This window comes from Microtus pennsylvanicus, chromosome 18 (assembly GCF_037038515.1).
Source record: "Microtus pennsylvanicus isolate mMicPen1 chromosome 18, mMicPen1.hap1, whole genome shotgun sequence".
Taxonomy (NCBI): Eukaryota; Metazoa; Chordata; class Mammalia; order Rodentia; family Cricetidae; genus Microtus; species Microtus pennsylvanicus.
The window spans coordinates 662,650-685,599 of record NC_134596.1 but is presented as its reverse complement, the minus strand read 5'-3'; the positions used below and the strand labels follow the sequence as shown (position 1 = coordinate 685,599).

At 37.8% G+C, this 22,950-nt stretch overlaps 1 protein-coding gene across 4 annotated transcripts in view; it reads left to right on the top strand.

Annotated features, from left to right (window-relative positions):
- Positions 1-22,950, top strand: part of LOC142837413 (leucine zipper protein 2) — a 322,896-nt gene that overhangs the window by 275,879 nt on the left and 24,067 nt on the right. For all 4 annotated transcript variants that reach the window (XM_075952470.1, XM_075952471.1, XM_075952469.1 and 1 more), the window contains 2 exons: positions 7,774-7,848; positions 13,345-13,509. In XM_075952470.1, coding sequence (XP_075808585.1) covers positions 7,774-7,848; positions 13,345-13,509 — 240 coding nt within the window. The remainder of the gene's footprint in view (positions 1-7,773; positions 7,849-13,344; positions 13,510-22,950) is intronic.

The following is a 22,950-nucleotide window of genomic DNA, read 5'->3' as shown; positions in this document are numbered from 1 at the left end:
AGCATCAAGAGAGCCAGGCTGCTGCCAGAGTTCTCTCTGCAATCAGGGGGCAGAGAAACTAATGCTCATGCCTCACAACCTAATTTATCTTTTCCATGTGATCCGGAACCCCAGCTCATAGGATTGCACTGCCAACATTAATATCCTTTCTGGAAATATATGCCCCGACACACACATGGGACAGTATTAAACCAGTCTGTATTATGATAGCCATGGAAATTGTTCAAATGGTGGAACATTTTCATATTTATTGGTGAATAAATATCAATTTATTTATTTCCACTCATCCCCTGGAACGCTTCATATCTTCTTGGCACTTAGCTGTCACTTGTCAATAAATGGCAATCCCTTCTATCCCACTGGCTTGGTTGCAGTGTTTTGATAACTTGGAAGTGTCTATTTGGAGCAGCTATGTGATGTTCTCATGTCCTTTATCTCAAGCCTGGATGGAGTGCTGCTTACTCTTCCATGGAATTTATAAGAGTAGGAAGTATTATTAGAAGGCTACCATAGAAACACTTCTTATATATTACATGAAAGTACCGAACATTTCCCATTCCTCTGCTTTTGGGTACAGATATAAGCTATGATGTTATTTGGCAATAGTTTAGAGTTTGATTCACAATGACAGTAAGACCCACTGCTTGTGTTGTCTGTCATGTGGCTCCCTTGGTCCTGGTTTAATGCCAAGAGAGAATGAAAATGGGAGTTGCCAACATCATCCTAATCTTTATCAGGCTCAAAATGTGAGCTTAAACTGTCCAACTTGAATTGAGCTCATTGTCTTTGTTTTGGCTGAATCTATGGGATTCAGCAAGTGTGTGGCAAGCCAACTTCTGAGCGAGTGTTCACCAGAATACTGATTAGAAACTGTTTGACTGTTAAAAACCCCTGTCTTGGAGACCCACATGGGAGCACTGGACTGAGCTCCCAAGGTCCAAATGAGGAGCAGAAGGAGGGAGAACATGAGCATGGAAGTCAGGGCTGAGAGGGGTGTGCCCACCCACTAAGACGGTGGGGCTGATCTAATGGGAGCTCACCAAAGCCAGCTGGACTGGGACTGATGGAGCATGTGATCAAACCGGATTCTCTGAATGTGGCAGACAAGGAGGGCTGACTGAGAAGCCAAGGACAATGGCACTGGGTTTTGATCCTACTGCATGTACTGGCTTTGTGGTAACCTAGCCTGTTTGGATGCTCACCTTCCTAGACCTGGATGGAAGGGGGAGGACCTTAGACTTCTCTCACACAGGCCAGGGAACCCTGACTGCTCTTTGGACTGAAGACGAGGGGGAGAGGGGAGGGGAAGGGAAATGGGAGAAGGGGAGGAGGTGGAAATTTTTAATTAAAAATAAGTAAATAAATAAAATAAAAATAAAAAATAAATAAAAAGTCCTGTCTGTTAGGAAACCTTTAAAAATTTCCTGTACCCAGGACAATGTTATATACATTTTTAGATCATGTCTGTTCTTTAGAAAATCATTTTATAATTTGAATATTATATAATAGTATGAGAAATAGTAAGAAAAATATAAAACATTGCCTTGAAGAATATTATAAGAATGCTAAGATTATATTTGTAATCTAGTAAAGATATTTATGAGAACTGCCTTTTAAAAATATCTTCAAATTTCCAAGTGTTTGTATGTGTGTGTGTGTGTGTGTGTGTGTGTGTGTATGTATGTTTGAGTACATGAAACTATAGAGTTTCCCAACATCCAGAAGATGCTGTGAGATTTCCTGTCAGTGGAGATTTAGTTGGTTGTATGCCACTTAATATGAGTGCTGAGAACCAAGTTGAGACCTCTACAAGATCAATGTTTGCTCTTAACTACTGCTCCATCTCTCCAGCCCCAGAACTAGTTTTTCATCTGTGAATGAAGGAGATTTAGAAACTAACCAGTCATGGATGAATGAAAGGTGTTTCACATGATCTGACACAGAAGGACAGATTCACATGCCCTTTTTATTTTATGTAACCTTAGGTATATAAAAGTTTGCCTCATTCAATGAACTATAAGGTAGGCTAAAAGATTAAGAATGCACCTAAGTAAAAAAAAAAAAAATCCCCACTCTTTTCTTTCTAGTATAGCAAACCACTGCAATTATACCAGTAAAGATTGAGTTCCGATGCTCAAATTGACCGCCAGTCTAATTATATCATCTCAATATGTACATAACAAATTGATAGTTCTGGTGATGAATGCAGAGCTATTGAGAAAGTGCTTAAGCATTGTTACATGAATATGAGCCCTTTGCATCACAGCTCTTGAGACTCCAGTCAGGAAATGGGTCCAATTAGAAGACAGATGCCCTTCAAGGGTGTTTCTTGTTTCTAGTATCAAAAGCTCGTCAGACACAGCTGACTCAGAGCTATTTGTGGGAGAACGACTATTCTAGTACTGCTTACTCTGCCATGTCCAGAAGAATATGATTTGAACAATATTTTAGTAATATAAATGAACCATGTATATTTTGAATATAAGGTTTTCAATTTAAGAAACTGCTTCATTCTTGTTAACTTACAGTGTAAGAGCTGATTAAAGGCTTTGTTTGAATACAAAGATTTTTAAGTCTCTGGTGAACCCACACTAAATTAGGTATTAGTTTCTGTTTTGCTTTCTTCCATGAGAGTAATAGTCTCATGCTGTTACCTTTTGTTCAAGAAACAGTGAATATTTAAGTTTTTAAAACTTAAATATATTCATACTGCACTACAGAGAGGAAAAATATACTTTATTTTCATTTTGTTGTGGGAGGAAGAGAGAGAGGGAATAAAGAAAGAGAGAAAGAAAGGAAGAGAGATAGATGATAGAGAGAGAGAGAGAGAAAGAGAGAGAGAGAGAGAGAGGGAGGGAGGGAGGGAGGGAGAGAGAGAGAGAAAGAGAGAGAGAGAAGGCCTTTATTGTAATAATGGCCAGCACCTGCAGATGAGTACTTATCTACCAACAGCTCTTCAGCAGTACCTATCCTCCTGCACGTGCCCATCAGGACCTACATATTCACAAGCAACTATCTACAAATACTTATCCACTCTTACCTGTCCACCTCTGCCATTTCATCGGTAACTATCTACTACTACTCATGCATCAGCACCTGTCTACCAGCCACTATCTATTCATACCTGTCTAGCTGGAATGTGTATTGTTCACCAGTATTAATCCATCAGCACCTATTATCATCATCTGTCTACTGGTTATGTGTATCCTTCAACATCTACTTGTCCATACCTATTTACCACTCTCCATTTAACTCTTCCTATCTCCATGTGTCTACCCAACAGATCTATTGACTTCTCCTCACCTATCTACCTAAACTAATCTTAACTAAATATTTTAGCATAATCACAATAGTTGGTCAGAGGATTGGGGTTGAGTGATTTTTTTTAAGAACTCAAACCCCAAAGCAATTATAATGGTTCTTTATTGTAATACCAACATTTAAGAATCTGAGACAAGAAGGTTGTCATAGATTCAAGGCTATCCTGGACTATGTAGTGAGTTTTGAGGCAGTCTGAATATAGACTGAGACCCTCTCTGATAGAAGAAAAGAGATAATTTATTATATCCTTATAATTGGAATTGAACTTTTATATGTCATAAGAAATAAATCACTATAAAGCAGACTTTCTTCCTGAGGTCTGGGAGTTCATAAATTTCAGGACCATAAAGATATTTACTCAGGTATAATAGCTGATCACATGCTAGTCACTTTTGTATGAGGAAAAGAGATGAAACTAACAAAAAATGTGAAGTAAAAAAGTTGTACATGTAAACATACTTCTTGAAGGAAAGTCTTCTTAGATTTTATAAACTGAAGTGTTAAATTTCCTTTAATAGCTCTAAAACCCAGAGCAATGCTGAGGTGTCTCGGTGTGATTTGAGAACTCATTTTGGTTTCATACATGTATTAGCTAAATCTCTCAGACATGTTCCCAAGTTATTAATGTTGAAAAGAGCATCGAATAATCCAATCACCTCAGTTAAGAGTGACAATAAAAAGTCCTTCTGTTAGAGCAGGTTTAAACAGAAGAATGACATTTGTGATTTGCCTGCTGTATAACTATCGGGTAAATGTGACTTAGAGATAAAGGTAATGAAGCGATGCAGTATGGTGTGCTGTGTGTCCATAGAATGACCAACAAATGCTACATTAGGACTAATGAGCAAGGGATGTGTTCTTATATGCTAATGGATGAAGATAATCTGCATAAAACACCATAGTGTGTTTTCATGAATCTATTCGGTTTCTAGTTGGCAATTAATAGTATCTCTTGGGGCTGAAGCAATTGTTCAGCAGCTAAAAGCTTTTGTTCCTCTTCCAGAAGACAAAGATTCAGTGGTTAAGTCCAGTGCAGTCTAGATTTGTTGGCTCAAAGCTGCCTGCAGTTTCAGTTCCAGCGTATCCACTACCCACTTCTGGCTTCTTTGGACATCTGCTCATTCATATTGAACAAAACCAAGCTGGCACATGCACATACACATAAATGAACAGCCAAAAAATTATTTTAAAAAATCTTAAAGCCATATCTTTCATGGTCTTATAATTCTCCCTCTGAGAAAAGAAACATTCTCCCAATCATCTATTCTTTCTTGAAACATTTTAAATTATATAGCATATCAATAAATTTTGAGCATGTACCATTGAATATATGCACTCGATTTAGTCATGAATTCTATGCGTGAAAATCTTAAGTGATTATGAGTATGTCCAAGATCCACATAATTCAAATTCTAAATCTGCTTGTCTTCAAATTCTGCAACTGTGTTATGGTAAACAAGATATTCATTAATCTCTCTCAGCTTTTCTCATTTTGAAGAGAATTTGTTGTGTTTGAAGAGAACATTGTGTTGTGTTCTTCTGTTGAGTTAATTTATTTGATTTTTACCAACTAGGAAGGACTAAAGTTCAGAGAAAAGTGTTAGCTTATAAATCAGATTATAAAATTAATGCCTTTAGCTTTATTTTAGTTAATCTTCTTCAGAATGTGATAAGAGAGTTGCTGTTGTTCATGCCCTAAAGAGAAACTTCAGTCTTAGGATCCCTGCACTGTTTCTGTGTTGTTGTGTAGGTAACCACACACACATAACACAAACACATATACACATAAACAAACACACACCAAACATATGCATGTATACAGACACACACATACAAAACACAAACACACACAAAACGTATGCATTTATATAGAGACACACACAAAAAACACAAACACATACATGTATATGTACACAATCATGATGTTTGAACTCACACAATATATATTCTAGATATTTGTTTTTAATTTAAAATTACATATAGACTTAGATTTTATTTTCTTGGCTTCAAAAATCAACCCAACAAAAAAGGTTTCCCCTGTAGGACATAACATTTATTAACAGTTTACCCGAGGATCTATTACTTGGTCACGACGAAAAGTTTTGTGTCTCTTTTATTAATGAGGATCTTAGTAGCAGCAAATGGCTGCCAGAATTACTAAAACAAAATTCACAGCTCAGACCAGACAAAAGGATGGAAGTGATAACCCCTTTATCAGTGGTGCCTCTTTCTGATTTGCCCCCCAAATCTGATCTTTACATACCACACACACTAGACATATTACCATGCAGGTTGCCCTAAACCTAAAATGCCTAATTTGTGTTTAAGACTTTATAGTCTTCAATGTTAAAATTATTCTCTGCAGAGGGAATAAATCATAACATCCATAAATCATTGTACACTGTGCACACTTCAGAGAAGCCTTTTAGAGAAGACAGAGCCAAGACTACTATTACCTTGGAGGACAGAGTAGAAATAACCTACCAACAAGATTTTCAGAAATGTAGATTTATGTATTAATGTGTGATGGATTAATCCCTCACAGACTTAGTCATGTGCAAATACTTCATAGAACAGTTCCATGAAAATTCAGACAAGATGTGTCTGTTTGTGCACAGCTGAACCTTAATGCTCTCAACAGGAAAAAATCACAGCTTATGCATGGAACATCAAACTGATGTTCTCCTTTATTGTGTAGCTGATGTGAAGGTGAATTCTTAAAACAAAACTAACAGGAAGAAGAAGAAGAAGAAGAAGAAGAAGAAGAAGAAGAAGAAGAAGAAGAAGAAGAAGAAGAAGAAGAAGAGGAGGAGGAGGAGGAGGAGGAGGAGGAGGAGGAGGAGGAGGAGGAGGAGGAGGAGGAGGAGGAGGAGGAGGAGGAGGAGGAAGAGGAAGAGGAAGAAGAAGAAGAAGAAGAAGAAGAAGAAGAAGAAGAAGAAGAAGAAGAAGAAGAAGAAGAAGAAGAAGAAGAAGAAGAAAAAGAAGAAAAAGAAGAAGAAAAAGGAAGGAAAAATGCAGCAATGAGAATTCTAGGATAAAGGTCTTGTTCTCAGTGTTGCTGTCAGCTGGAACTTCATAGTTCTGTGTGGGGTTGGAAAGGACAGTTTTAGAAAGTGAATTAAGAGGTGATACCAACTTCAGTGCCCAAACCGTTGCTTCTTTCTCTTGATTTGAGCAGATCATACCGAAAAACACTGTCTTTGCATCATGTGTAATTCTTTTCTCCCACTTCTCCAGCTCCTCCCTTGCCCCCATCCCATCTTCACGACCACTTCTACAGTCACACACACACACACACACACACACACACACACACACACACACACCAGTTAGTTTTGCCCTTATTTGCTGAAAGACCCTACAGACCCCCTCCTCAAAACCCGTAGCTAGCATGCTCCCGGGGGAATGTCCTGTTTGCTTTAAAAAAAAAAAAAAATTCTCCGGATCAGCAGCCAGCCTGCTCCCGTAAGAACATCCCATGTGCCTGAGAGGGCAGGAGATCTATGAGATAGAGATAGGAAGACTGCAAGGCAAGATGTCAATAAGATAGGATGTCAACAAAGCAGGTTAGCTATAAGATAGGAACAGGATGATTGTTGCCAGGCATCCATGCTGAGAGAGGAAACCATTCATGACCCCGCCTCATTCCAGTCGACCAATAACCACGCTTTTGCTTCTGTAAACTTGCTTTTTGCTCTTCCCTATAAAAAGCCCGCCCTCCAGTTGGCAGGTGCGCAAATCTTCCGAGAGGCTTTATGTTGAGTTCTTTGATACATTTGGACTTGAATTTTGTGCATGGTAATAGATATGGGTCTATTTACATTCTTCTACATGTTGACATCCAGTTATGCCAGCACCACTTGTTAAATATGCTTTTTTTCCCATTTGATATTTTTTCTTCTTTGTCAAAAATCAGGTGTTTGAAGGAGTGTGGATTAATATCAAGGTCTTCTATTTGGTTCCATATTAACTCCTGTCTGTTCTTATGCCAATGCCATGCTGTTTTCAGTACTGTAGCTCTGTAGTACAGTTTGAAGTCAGGGATTGTGATGCCTTCAGAAGTTCTTTTATTGTATAGGATTGTTTTGGCTATCCTGGGTTTTATGCTTTTCCATATGAAGTTGAGTACTGTTCTTTTGAGGTCTGTGAAGAATTTTTCTGGAAAATTGATGGGCATTGCATTGACTCTACAGATTTTTTTTGGTAAGATTGCCATTTTTACTATGTTAATTCTACCTACCCAAGAGCATGGGAGATCTTTCCATATTCTGATGTCTTCTTCAATTTCTTTCTTCAAAGATTTAAAGATTTTGTCTTCAAAGACTTGAAGTTCTGTTAGTTGAATTTAAATTCAACTAGCAGGCTATATCCCCTTTCTTTCTTTTTCTGTGAAGAACAAATATGTAGAGTATAGTGTTTTCTCAAATGTACTGCTTTTCCTCTCTGTTACAGGCCCAACAGCTCACCGAACTGGAACAGAAGTTAGCTTTCGCCAAAAATGAACTTGAGAAAGCAGCTCTCGACAGGGTAAGTTGCCATCCAGGAGCCATCACGACTTGGCTTTCAGGCACACAGTGTGTGCTTGCTGCTGCCTGTGGCCACCCAGCACGATTCTAGACACTGCACAAAAGCTGGTCCTCAAACTCCTGAGTGTGTGATGGCTTCCTTGCACTCATTTTTTTTCTGCCACTGTCAATTGAGGGAACTCTGGGTGTTTGTGACTCCATTTTTCATTTATCTTCCTGGCACATTTATTCCATAACACCGTGTATAAACGTACTTAATGTGTAAGCCATACTGTTCTGTGAAAACTCTGGAAGTAAAAGGGAAGTAACCATGAGCTGTTAAAAATGTGTCTTAAATGCCTGTGCCTTAGCACTGTTCCTCCTGTTCGAGAGCTTGGAAATTTGCACAAGGATACTACATGTTTCAATAATCGAAAATGTAGGACTTCATATATATTGTATAGCCATACTTTGGAATGCCATTTCGAACATAAAAATTACAAATAAAATACATTCTGTCTATTAGTAATAATTGTTCAAACACATGAAATCTGTTAACTATTTATAGAGGTAGAATAAGTGAAAGAACAAATATTCAAATTATGGATTTAATTGTTTTCTGAGAAATTTAGTGTAGATGGCTGTGAAGTACTCTTGCATGCATGTGTTTCACCCTTCACTCATTGAATGGATGCAAAGTAATAGTCTGCGCTAGTGCTGAATACATAAATATCACATGTATGTTAAGCATGCAATATATATGTAGACACCGGGTACATGCTGCTTCTATATTTATTTGTATTACAAATATTTGTCTGTCTGTAATTTATGCATCATACATTTGGGTTAAGTAGTTATTCAATTCAGACTACTCCTAACCTTGTACATAATATTATTTTCTACATAGCCTTGTAATTCTCAAAGTCATCTTGGCTAAACTTAAAGTGTTCTGCCTTCTGCCAAGAACTTTCTATATTGGTGATCACAATTTAGTAATAGTTTTATAGAAAATATTGAACAGGGACACCAGTTCATTTGGGAGCTTTTTTTTTTCACTAATTCATTATATGAACTTGGAGAATCTGTAAAGAAAAGAGGTTACCCTTTAATCACCAGAATTGAACTGTGGGCATTTCACTTTGGAACAGATAGGAGAGAGACCATGTGGGGGATTGGTTCCCTTTGAAGATCTTCAGGTTTTCCACTTTAGGAAACCCGATACTGTATGGATACTTTGATACTGTGCTGCACACTTTGCACTGTATGGTAAGTTTAAGCCAAGGCTAAAATTTTACTTCTTAGGAATGAGACTCTGTCTCTCTTAAGAATATATCTTTGCTCTGTTATGATCCAAACATCTTCACAGCTGACAGAGTATGTAGACTATGTCACAATGGAGAAATTAGAAAGAACATATCCTTTGTAAGATTTGGAGCTCTAAGTCAAATTAAATATTCAGAGAAGTAGATATCTTACTAACCTTAGTTCTTTGGAATTACCATTTATTAATTATCCAAGTTATTAACATTTAATAGTTCAAGGCAGCCTAGCTTCTATTCGTTGGGGTAGAACAGCCATAATTTATTTTATCAAAAATTAGTTTTATAAAAAATTTAATTTTATGATTTTTTCCAGTGATGTTCACCTCATTTCTTCCAGCTCCTACTCTGTCACTTTTTACAAAGGACACAAGACTTTTGTAGATTTAGTGGAATTAGAAAACCAAGAGGAACATACAATCTTAAATTTTCCTAGATCACATTTAAAAAATTATTCTCTGTCCTTGCTGCCACTGTCTCTGAAAAACGTATTAAATCCTAAGAAGACATTGAGTCTTCAAGGTCCTGAGGCAATCTCCCAACTTTTAAGACTATTATTTTTGGCCATTGAATTATTCTTTCTAAAATATTCTTCCTGATCTCACATGATATAATTATTTAATTGATAATGTTTACTGGGTTTTAAAATAGCTATCGTGAGATGTTATTATGTCGGACATTACAGGAATAAAAAAATGTATCTGACATGATCTTTGTTCTGATATCAAATACAATGGATCAATCAGAAAATAATACTTTTTGACCCACAAGACAATAGAATGATAGAAAATTAATCTTGCTTTGCAAGTACTTGTAAATAACACTGAATTCTGGAGCCACAGCACACTAATTGGTTAGAAACAGCCTGTGGACAGAACTCAAGCTACCGTAGAGTTGTTTCTTTACCTGTAGTACCATGCGTTTGTTCCACTGTCCATATCCTTCATGTGCACTGCTGTGTAGTGAGCCCATACCCTGCCACAGCATGGACTAGTCTGGGAGCAGTGGCTAATCTCCAGGGACTCTCCTCTGGTGTTTAGGTAATGACTTTTGTTGACAGGCCATGTTCAAATTTCCCTGGTGCTACACTACATAGCCATACCATTGAGAGCTGAGGGGTGATTGAGTTGTTGTATGTCTAACTAGACTGATAGGAATATTTCCTGCCATGCAAAAAATACTCGGGAAGCTTGTCCATTAGTATTATCAGTGATTGAGATAAGATTGCTTTTTTATGATGAGCAGTTTGTCTTTAACCCTCATAATTCTGTCACCTCTTTTTTGTACATAGAACTTTAAAGACTTTTACATGATTAGAGATCGATTTTAGCAAATATCAAGCAAGAAGCATATGAAATTTAAAAAGTAGCTCTAAATTCAGATGAAAAGGTTATCTCAATCTATAATGGAAAAAGTACAGTTTAAATAAAATGTCCTTTACCTCTCTCTATTGTTTCTATAAGAAACATTTTTATACCTTGTGCATGTTTTCCTTTTAGATATATTTTGTCTCATGTTCAAATACCTTAAACTATCACATAACTACACCCCAACTTTGTTCTCAGTGTTATTTCTAATGAATGAAGTGTCAGTTTATTATAACAAAATAACCAAAGAATCTCAAGATCTATGAATCAATTGTGAGCTCCCAGAAAGCTATTGTTTATTGAGCTACAATTGGAATATACTAAAAAAAATTGGGGCATTTTAGCTACCAAATTTACCACTTCAAGAGTGGAGGGGAAAACAAATGGGAAAAATAGTTTGGGGCTAAGAGGGAAAGGGTAAATCAAGAGTTATCTGAGAAAAGATTAGTTCTTCAGGTTCAGAGGAAAGCATGCTATATATGTTGTCTCCTACTTCAGTAAGGGACATCTGGTGGTAGTGAGCTTCAAAGGAAACAGTCGCCTGAAGCTCCAGTACAGACAACACTTGACGTATAATGGTCATTGATTCTGACCCAGGGCCTGTGTGATCACAACACTGGCAGCATCAGAAACAAGCTTGCTCCATTAAGAGCACGCTCTTTGGGTGTAGGAAAACAATGGCACTGATTCTGGTGACAAATCGCACACCATGGTCACTGGTAGTATCTGTCTAGACTATCAACAAAGAACTGTACCCAAACGTATGACAGGAGATCCTGGTGCAGGGTACAGTCCCAAGAAGGAAACACAGGAAGGAAGATGTGGAGAACAGCCTGAAGCAGAATACAAATCGCTCTCTACACCCTTTTAACAGTTAAAGACAGAGAGCTGATGATATTAACCTGGAGATTTCCTGATGAGGTTGGGGCCTCTGCGTACATACATGTGACACCGAATTTAAGGCAAAATTCAATATATGTGCACTGTCTTTCACAATATATCAGCACATTTAAAACCACCACTTCATGGCTGGTCATTACTTTTAGCTTCTGAGTTGAGTTATTGCTCTGATTTAGAGATTAATGTACCTAATCTGCTAGGTGTATGGTGTGAGCAGTATGAAAGAAAAAGAATCATGCAAATGGGAAATAGTGTTGCCTTCTGTCAGTTCTCAGTATCGAAACCCTCCATTATAGATTTTTACCTCTATATTCATACCCATCTCATACTGATAATTGGTCATCAATGTCAAAAACCATATAATCTTTCATATGCCCAACACTGTTCAAAAGTGCAAAGGCCAATGGCAATCTTTCATTTTAAGATAGATTTTTCTTTTTAAATTATGTGTATAGGTGTGGTGGGTATTTTATATGTAAGCACAGTCCTACCAAAGGACAGAAGACAGGGTTGGATGTGGTGATGCTGGAAACCAAGCTCCAGTCCTGGACGGGAACAGTATATACTCTTAACTGCTGAGCCATCTCTCCAGTCTCAAAGCTGTCAAAAAGGCAACATGGAAATCCCCTGTGTTGGGCACTCTCTTTTCAAAAGGATTTACACTGTTCCCCCTAGAACCTTCCTGTAGTTAGGGTTTAGCCTAAATGTACCTTCCTATTGTCCTCATGTAGAGTGTGCAATCACACCTTAACTGTACCAATAATTTTATTAGCTATATGCAGTTTATTATCTGTCCCATGCCTCCCATGTTAACTACACTATAATGTGTTTTCTCCATTAACTACTTACATGTCACACCTTCTGCTCCAGATTCTGCTTTGAAGATCTAATATAAACTTCACTAAGCACAATAAACAACATCCTGCAGCTTGACTGTTATGCTCTCTTGAAACGCTCTCCATCAAACCAATCAGTCCACTGCTTTATAATTCATCACTATGCTCATTTCATTGTCAGAGAATTTGCCAGGATGTAGCATATGTAACCTCTTAACCAATGTCTGATACAATTCTTCTCACCCTCTGAGGCTTCCTGAGCCAAGGTTCATGGTCCTCAGTTCTGCTGGGATACTGGTCTCCATACTCCCTCCAGAATCACCTACCAAACAAATACTGCTTAAAGTTTCTCAGAATAATCTTACCTGACATTTCAAACTGTTCCATATCCTCTTGTAAGTCAAAGACTTATAGATAACATGATCAGGTCTACAGTAGCAAGAGACCCATATTTTGTCATCAGTTTTCTGCGTTAGTTACTTTTCTCAACAATGCAACCAAATATGTGGTGAAAAGCCGCTTAAAGATAGAAGGACTTAGTCTAGTTCATAGTTCGAAGGGTTACATGGGTATCCAAACTGTTGACAATGTGAAATGACACCATGAATACCAATATATGGGACCACATTCATAGTTCATGACAATGCCTGAGACACTCCTGGGTCATCTTATGGGAGAATACATGGTAGCGGGAATGGCTCTCAGATGCAGCGGCAGTAGCTTGGGATGCTTGATCAAATCTCATCAAATCAGGTAGCTGAAAGAGATGAAGCAAGTGGGAAGAGAAAAAGGAGGGAGAAGGAGAAAGAACAAGAGTGGAGAGCAAGAGACAAATCAGAGATCGAAAATCAGCTCAGAAGTATGCTTATTCTATTTTCAATTAAGGCCTGTCACCCAGTGTTCCATTCCCTCATCCTAGGTTCCACAGCCTTAACTGTGCCACCCGCTGGGCAGAAGGTGTTCAAGTACAGAAGCTACTGTAGGCATCATATTGAAGCAGAACAAGAAATTTCATTTGAAAACCTGTCTCTATTTGTATGCAGGGAATGGTAACAAGAACTATAGGTAAAAATATTATTCTTCCCCTTGCTCTCAGGAATCCCAGATAAAAGCAATGAAAGAGACTGTACAACTCTGCTTGACGTCAGTTTTCCGTGATCAGCCTCCCGTTCTCGGTCTCATCCCATCAAATCCATCACAGATGTTGCATCCGCCCAGAACAATTGCTTCCAAGATTCCAGATTCGAGGACAAAAAGCAAGGTACGTTTTTTCCATGTGTTAGCAGTGATGACTACTAACATATAGTCTTTAAACTTCGTTGTGTATACTCAACACACTGGGCCCATGTAGGACAGCCAGTTCACTGAATGGTTATTAGGCAGCTCTCAGTAGACTATCTCAGACTGCGGTTCCCATGACCACACAGGGAAGGCTGTCAGAAAGCAATGTTTTATCATCAAAGAGCTTGGTTCATAAGCGGGAACTTTTAATTGTTTTCATTACAACAACAAAAATAGAAAAACAATGAGTTATTAGTAATTTTAAAACAAGTATTTGCATTACGTTCTCATAAACAGCACAGATAAGAGCCTTCTTTGGAGGCTTAAGCTACATCATCACAGAATACATGGATTAAAGCTAAGTATATTGCATTCAGTCCATCAGAATCCTTTTACAGTATGTAAAAAACTTGTAACAAGAAGGAGCCCACCACATAGCTTGTCAGTTAGATTGTATTGGCTTCCATTTGTTTTTTTAATTATATATTAAGGAATTTTAATGTGCCTTCATATTTCAAAGTAAATGATGTGAAATCTGTCTTAACAAACTTCCCAACAATCGATTCCCATCAGGGTTCAGTGGCTTCCTCCCCACTTTGTTTTGGTCTGTACAGAAATGGCTTGGTGGGGTCTATATGTAAATAAACCCAGACAGCCTGAAAGGTCGTTTGCAATTAGGATGTATGCTATGCCCAGCAGCCTGACTTAGACCTGCAAGGCTGTACAGGCAAAAGGCATACTGCATGAACACTGTGTTGTACTACAGATGAGCCCAATTCCTATTCATATCTTACTCTCCTTATCCTAGCATTGCTACTTGTGATTGTGGGAATAAAAGATTTAGTAGTTTATGTAATCTCATGATATATTAACATATTGTCGTGTAAAAAAATCATGAAATCGTATTTCCAATGTTTCTTTTTATCACCTTTGCTCTTATTGTGTGTTGAAGAATACTTATAATTTCAAAGTAAATGTTTTCCATACATTTTTCCTGTTCTACTCATGAAAATTCTAGGTTTAAACATTGGATTATTTTTATCCCAAACAATAAAAGTACATGAAACTGTACTGCTCCATGTTCATCAGCAAGTTTCTTAAAATGGCCAAAACCACACTTTCCACACAACACAATACTGATGAGTAAGCCATGGCCTCTTTCCTCTAGTGTTATGTCTGGAGCAGACAAAAATGTCATCCTAAACTGATGGCTTCCAGCCAAGTAGCCTCCATTCTGGGAGCATGTGACTTTTGTCTCCAACTCAAACTATATTGCTTAAATGAATTATTAGAACCAAGTTCCTTATGACCTTGTATATATTGAGGAAATTACTAAGGGTTACTTTTATTGATTTTCTAGGTCTAAATGTATTTCCTGTCATTGAAATTAATAAATATTTATTATCTGTCATGGTTTATCACAGAATAGAGCAAGGAGTATTTAGCCAAACAGTATTCAGACTGCTTATTTTTTAAAAAACAATAATAAAAAATTCAATTGTTTAAGATGAGTTTCAATAAATCTAGGGTAATGTAATATGGAGTTTTAGAGATTAGCATTAAAAGCTTGCCTAATGTTTATGTTTCATCTGTGTTCTTTGTCTTTTTAATAGTGGCAGAAATTGTGATTTATGTGTGCTCAGGGCATAATCTCTATGCAGGCCCCAGCAGTGATATTGTTCTTAGTCCCGAATCATATAACATCGTGTAGTGTATATAAGAAAATCAAGCCCATCAGTCTTGAATGACTCTTTCTCTATAAAAGTAACATGCTTTGTGCATGAAGGTAGAGATTGAACACAGGGCCGTGCACAGCCTAGGCTAATGTTCTTCCATCGATCAACAGTCTCAGTCCACAATAGTTTGTTTGTCATTTACTTGTTTGAGGCAAGCCTCACTACCTGGCCCTGGCTGGCTGAAAATCTCCACATAGACCAGGTTGGCCTTGGATTCACAGAAATGTGCCAGTCTTTTCCTCTTGAGTACTAGAATTACAGGCTTGGGCCACACATAATTTTTAACTGAACTGGTTAACTATTAGAGAGAGTTTGTTGTAGCCCAGGTAGTATGCCTGACACAGGTGCCTAAGAGTCACTCTGCTCTGTCACTTTGGAATCGTGTCCTCTCAAAGTGTCTGAAACAGCTATAGCAATATGAACACTTAAAATAAGGTTCTCTTTTCCATTCTGCTTCATCAATTTTCAGTGAAAAACAATGTGCAAAATGATGTTTTTGTTTTGATGTTTCCATACATCTAAGTCTTTGTACACTGTTAAATAATCACACATTATAAACTTCCTTCCCCCTTTCCTCCTCCCGGTAGTCATGCTTCTCCATATAGCCTTTTCCCATTTATTTCTATATTTATAACTGTATCTATATATCTGCATCATTATTTATCTAGCTGTCTGTCTTCTATCAACACCAATCTGTTTTCTATAAGACATCTATCTATCTGTCTGTCTGTCTATCTATCTATCTATCTATCTATCTATCTATCTATCTATCATCTATCTATCAATCATCTATCTATCTATCTATCTATCTATCTATCTATCTATCTATCTATCTAATCTATCATATAATACTCCATCATTATCTATACAATATTTAAGAGGACAATGTGTTATTTTTTCGTACTAGGTCTGCCTTTTATTTGTTTAACACAATGAGATACATTTTTACATATTTTCCTCATGATAATATAATCCTGCTTTTTGTGTCTCAGTGATTCTCATTTTGTTTAGGTACCACATATTCTTTTGATGTTCATCTGTTAATTGGCATTTAACTGACTATCCTGACTACGGTGATTAGTTCTATAATTGGATGTGATGCTCATGCATCCCTGTAGTATGTAGACATCATGCATGCATCTCTATGGTGTTCAGACACAGAATACTTGGGGGGTAAACCAGGAGAGTTTTTCTGGCTTCAACTTCATGGGGAATTTTTATTCCTATCTTCATACATTGGCTGCATATATTATATTCCCACCAGCAATGAATAAATGCTCTTTCTTCATATTCTTACCAATGTTTGTTTTTTAACTCCTGGATTATAGCCATTCTGACTGAGATGGACTTTCTATGCATAACCTTTAAAAATATTTTAAACAAGTGTATCTCTCTCTTTTCTTTTGATTCATGTTTGTTTATCTTTGCGGATTAATTTTTTGAATTCTTTATATATTCAAATTTTAATCCCATGTTAAATAGATATCCAGGACTTTCTCTCATTCTGTCAGCTATCTCATCGCCCTGTTAATTGTTTTCTTTGCTGAACAGAAACACTTCTATTTCATGCAGTCTCATTTGTCAATTAATGACGTTGTTTTCTTGTCTGTTTGGAGGTCCCTTTCAGGCTGTCTTGTCAAGACTCTGTCTTGAAATGTTTTCCCATGACAGATTTGATGCATTAAGTCTTACACTAAGCTTACTGTTTCACTTGGTTAACTTTGTACAGGGTGAAAGAAGGGATCTAGCCTTGTTCTTGTTCATGCAAATATCCGTTTTTCTCAGCACAAGGTTTGAAATGGCAGAATTTTTTCTAATGTGTGCTTTTTGATATCTTTATTGGAAACAAACTGCTTGTCACTGTATGGATTTATTTTCAGTTCTTCTGTTCTCTTCCACTGTTCCACTCTCCTGTTTTGGTGCCAGTGCTGTGCTGATTTCGTTACTGTAGTTCTGCATAACAGTTAGAATAAGGTCTTGTTTTATCTTCAGTATTTTTTTTTTACTCAGTATTGTGTGAACTGTTTGGAATTACCTATCCTTGTATGTTAATTGGAGCATTTCCCCCTAGTTTTGACATCAAGTTTTCATCAGGGTTGCCTTCAACCTGTCAGACACTTTCAGTTTCAGTAACATTGCCGTTTAAACAGTATTAGTTCTGCTGATCCTGGACCGTGGGAGCACTCTGCGTCCTCCAGTGCCCTCCTCCATTCTTCCTTCAGTCTCTCAGTTCCCATTTTAGAGTTCTTCCCTCTTGGCTGTATCTATGCCTTGCTATTTTATTTTTCTCTTGAAACGTTTATGGATGTGATTTTCTTCCCAATTTCTTTCTCAGCCTTTGAAATCTTCCCCCATAGTGTTTTGTGGGGCTCTCCATGAAATTTGTGAGACATACCTAAAATAAGCTTTTAAGCCTATATAGAGAAAAAGACAAAAATAGCTCAAATGGTAACATTTGATATTACTTTATTCCTCATAGAAGGTTCAAGATGTAAGCCTTCTGTTTCTATCGAAGCACATTCATATGTGTGTTCTGTATGTGCATATATTGTGCATATGTGTTATATAAGTATATGTTTACATATTTTAAAGCCAAGTGTTTGTTACACTACTACAGACTTGTAAGTTTTCTGGAGAAAATTTGTAAAATAATTCAAATGCTTTCTCCTCATTTTGTACTTATCTCCTCTGCTACTGTAGCATGTCTGGTCTGTGAACCATCAGTCCCACAGCTCATGCCTGCTCTACAATGTTCTTGTTGCCTGTACTGTAGCAGGCCTGTTCTACCATGATCCTCCCACCTATGTTTCTCCCGAGTAGATAGTTATATTTTTTTTGCCCTCTATTACCTCTATTATTGCATCCTCCACTGTTGTTAATATGATTCTCTCTGATATGAAAGCTTTGTTAACCTTCTCAGGAGGATGTTTTTATGGCACCCCTGCTGTGACAGCAGAGGTCTAGAAGCTCCCACCATGGTCTGTTTTGTCCTCAGGAAGGCGACTAAGCTTATCTTCTTGACCAGCCTGGCATGGTGTTTTCAGAGGATTAACTTGAAATGGAATTTAATGTGTTTCCATTTTCTTACTCGACAAAGAAAATATGCTTCATCTAACTAGATTGCCTTCTACACATGGATGATGAGTGTACTAGACTCTCCAGATAGCATTTGAAGGTGTATGGATCCGCATAAGGCAGATGACCAAGTCTTGTATGGTTTTAATTTTTAAATTTAATTTTAGTGTTTAGAATCCCATGATCAAAATGGCTTTCATTAAAGAAAAAGATTAAGGATATCATTGGTTCCAAATGTGTCTCAGAGAATGTATTTGATCTCTAACCATTTGTTTTGTACATCGTAGTGCAAAAGTGTAAACTAGAGCCAGGTGGTGGTGGTTCACGCCTTTAATCCCAGCACTTGGGAGGCAGAGGCAGGTGGATCTCTGTGAGTTCGAGACCAGCCTGGTCTACAAGAGCTAGTTCCAGGACAGGCTCCAAAATCACAGAGAAACCCTGTCTCGAAAAACCAAAAAAAAAAAAAAAGTGTAAACTAGAAAATACCATTTCCATTTTGTACAAAGTAAACAAACTGGAGTGAGAAGAAACAAACCATGGGAGCTTGTACCATCAGAGGTCATTATAGCAATGCTATAAACAAAAACTAAAAGAAACACACATATACTAGACCAGGAAAATGCTGAAATTGTGTTAAACGGACTCAAGTTTTAATCCACCCCAGAATATATAATTTTGTTGATCCTGGCCTTTCTGCATACAGTTCACTATCTCTGTGTCTGCCATATTTACATGGGTGAAGGTCACATTTATGAAGCTCCATAAATGCAAGAGGATGGCATGCTAATCTATAAAACATAATTCTTTATTTATTATTTGGAAATTTTACATAATGAACTCCAATTCCACTCACCTCCCAGTCCATCCATAACCACCCCCTCACCCCTGCAGAATGCCCCACAAATTAATTAATAACAAAATAAACAACAAAAAAGAAGACTTTGTTCCTCCATCTTTCCAACAGCCTTCATTTATCCTAGTGGCATCGGGCGGGAGCTGCAGTGTGTCAGGTAGTATATACCCCCCTTGTCCAATCAACCCCACCCACAAAATGCCCATTGCAATGACTTATTTGTCTGGTTCAAGACCTCGGGTTTCTGGTACACCATCATCACTGGGCCCTCACTGAAACTCCTCTCAGGTATCCTGTTGTTGCTCTGAGTCATGGAGATCTTGTGGTCATCAGTCCAAAGGACCAGTCCTCTCATGCACTCCAGCAGGTCACAGATGAGGCAGCTGTGGGGGTGGGACATCCTATGGTCCAGAATGTGGGTCTAGGTGGAAGGTTGCTGATCAGGTCAGTTGGGACACTAGGACTCCCTACCTCAGGCCCAGGGGCAGAGCTAGCTCTTCTCCTAGATCCATGCCAGCAAGTCAGCTCTCCCATGGCTGTGGTAAGTGATGTAGCCATCTATTCCGAGAGGCAGGGTCAGCTCTCCCATGGGGAATGATGGAAGAGTGTCTCCAGCTCCCCTACTACAATGTCCAGGGAAGGGCAGGGCCAACTGTCTCAGAGCCAGTGAGAGTCAGGGCTGGATCAGCAAGGCCCTTGGATTTCAACATGGACATGCTATTTATTTTTTATCACCAAAGTCATTTATGCTCAAGGGATCTAAGCAGGAGTTTCCTGGAATCTGAATAAAAGCAACGTACTGCTTGGTACCCAGAGTCTTAGTTAGCGTGGGTTTTTAATTACCTTCCTATCTGCCAAAAGTCTTTGGCAAAGTGGTTCTTAAGAATAATCAGTACAGTGCACCTGCAAACATCACAGACCAAGTTTCTCACATTGGATCGTATTTTCAAATTACTGGGTGTTTCAAAAATGCCCAGTTTGACTATTAACACTCTAGATTCCAATGCAATTCAGGACACATGCGTGTTTGGGAGTCACTTGAAATGCCTAACATATGGTCAAGACCAGGAAGTAATTAAGACATGGCCTCTGGAATTAAGAAAGGATTCAATGCCAATATAAGCATGTACCTTCTTCTACCCCACTGCTGATAGAAGAGATTTTTTTTGACCCCATCGAAGTGTTATGTCTTAGACATTTTTCTTTCTATGTGATATGTTCGATAGTTAACCACTTAGTTATACCTCACACCTACTGTCTTTGCATGCGACATATGTAATGCATTCACACCTACTGTGGGGATAAAAATGAAGAAATAAATATACATATTTTTATGAAAAACATCAAAATGATATAGGAGACATGAGAAAATTTATTTATTATATTTTGAGCATGTGAGGTCATAATGCCTTGCTTGATGACTGTTCCCCATCTGTCCCTTCTCTGACAATTAATGTATAGTGGTATGTATCACATGTTGCAATCAAAACATGTATATTGGGATTCTGGACATAGCTCAATGATAGAGAACATGCCTAGAATGTCCAAAGCCATGTGTTTAGTCCACAGCACCACAAAAGATTATATAAATGCATGCATTGTGTATAAATAAATAAATAATGTGCATACAATAAATTATAGAATATGTATTTGAAATGGGGGGGTGTAAGGTGAGACCTCTGGGATGCCTTGTTTGCACATAGATGCAGATGTGTACTGCTCAGAGTAGTACACATTTAAATCTTCATAAATATTCTTTCTTGGTAGAAAAGTTGAGAAAGGTATGGATCATGACCACTTGGGAATCTTGAAATATTTCAGAGTTTGTTAACAACAGAAGCCTAGAAACCATTTAATCCTTCTCAAATTAAATCGGAACAAAGCATAATTGGTGAGAATATTGCCTTCAGTGCTTCTCAGAAGTCAGGTAATATTTGGAGAAAAATCTTGTTACCTTGTGCAAAGAAGACAGTGTCTTCTTTACTTCCTGTTTCCACTAATATTTTATTCCTTTTCAGTTTGTTTATTATCTGATAATTTTATCCAGGTGTAAAATGTTTTATGATCTTATCCACCCTTTGTTCCTTTCAGCTCTTCCTGGACAGCACTAAAATGAATGCCTTCCTAATTTCCTGCCTTCATTTAAATGCATTATCTCATGTCTAATTAATGCTGCCAATACGCACATAAGTGTGGGCCACTTACTGGCACATAGGCATCTTGCCAGTAGCCAGAATTTGAAAGAAAAGTGTGTTTCTTTAATTGCTTAGTGAGGGGTGAGGCCTTTTGAGCTCACACCCATCATCAGCTTGGTACCATAACAGCACTGACAAGGAAACCTGTCAGAATCTGCAGTTAAATGTTAGAAACTAAGCCCCAAGTGTCATGCTCAAAAGATCCACTCTCGAGTTTAGCAGACCAATTAAATACTGTTTTGCTCCAGTTTCTCCATGCACAGGCTTCTTGAGCAATTAGACCCAGACTGTGACCATTCTTTGCGGATAAGCTTGTAGCCCAAAGCAATGCTCCTGATAAACCTGTGTGCATATGTGCTCATTTATCACAAGGAACCAGATATGGAGTATGGCAGTGTTTACAAATACTGAATCTAAGACTGAGCTTCTGAGTCTGAGACAAAGCTACACAATGCTAATTATCTGTGAGAAGTCGGTTTCTAAATTGTTTCTTACTGATAACACGAGATTAAATTATTTTGGCTGGAAAGGCTGTTATGAGAATTTATTGAACATTATAGTTTCAGATGCATTTTTAGTTGTTTTGTGGAAGGGATTGTTTAGTGTGCATTTGCATGTGTGTGTGTGTGTGTGTATGTGTGTGATTCTCTCTGTGTGTCTGTGTGTGTGTGTGTGTGTGTATCTGTGTGTGCTATCAAGTGAATATGGAAGCTGAAAGACAATCTTCAGGAGTCCGTTCTCTGCTTCTGTCACGGGTCCCGAGGATTGAACTCAGGCTGAGGACTTGCGCTTTCACCATCTGAAGCATCTAGCCTGCCTCAGACTTATTTTCTGTAATAAATATTGTTATATGGAAATCTTTGAAGAACTGTTCACCAAAGTTCTCTAAACAGAATTTAAAAATAAGGAAGTATTTTAGATGTCCGAAGTGAAGCTCTACAGCTGCTATCTCAGTTACTTGGGAGACTGAGGCAGGAGGATCTCAACTTCTAGACCTGCCTGGAGTATATAACAAGTAACAGGCCACCTGTTCAACTTAATGAGAACCTAACTCAAACTGAAATAAAATCATCAATAATTAAATGGGTTCTGAATCTACCACAGTAGTAAAGTACTTGACTAGTTAGTGGAGGCAAAGCCTTGAATACAATCCCCAGTAGAAATGAAGGAAATGAAAACAAAAAAAATGCTGAAAATTGTTTATTTTTGCTCAAAAGTAAATGGATTCTTGAATAAAACATGATTAGGGAATTTTTGTGTTTATTGGCTTTCTTTGTACTGTTATTGGATTAAATTCTGCAAAGACGGTTACTAGTAGACCTTTAGCTTTTCATCAATCTATGGACTGCATTTCAACCCATAGTTTTGAGGAATCATGGGTAACAGTATTTAGTTCTCTACAGGGCTGGCCTTGGGCTTTCCTATGACCTGTATGCCTTTGTTTCCTCTTCCCTTTATGAAGGCAAGATTGATTTCAGAGCTAGCTAACGTTAGAAAACATTTATAGTAGTCATATTCTAAGTGCAAATATTTCCTGGGATACTGTGGATCATCCTGTTTTA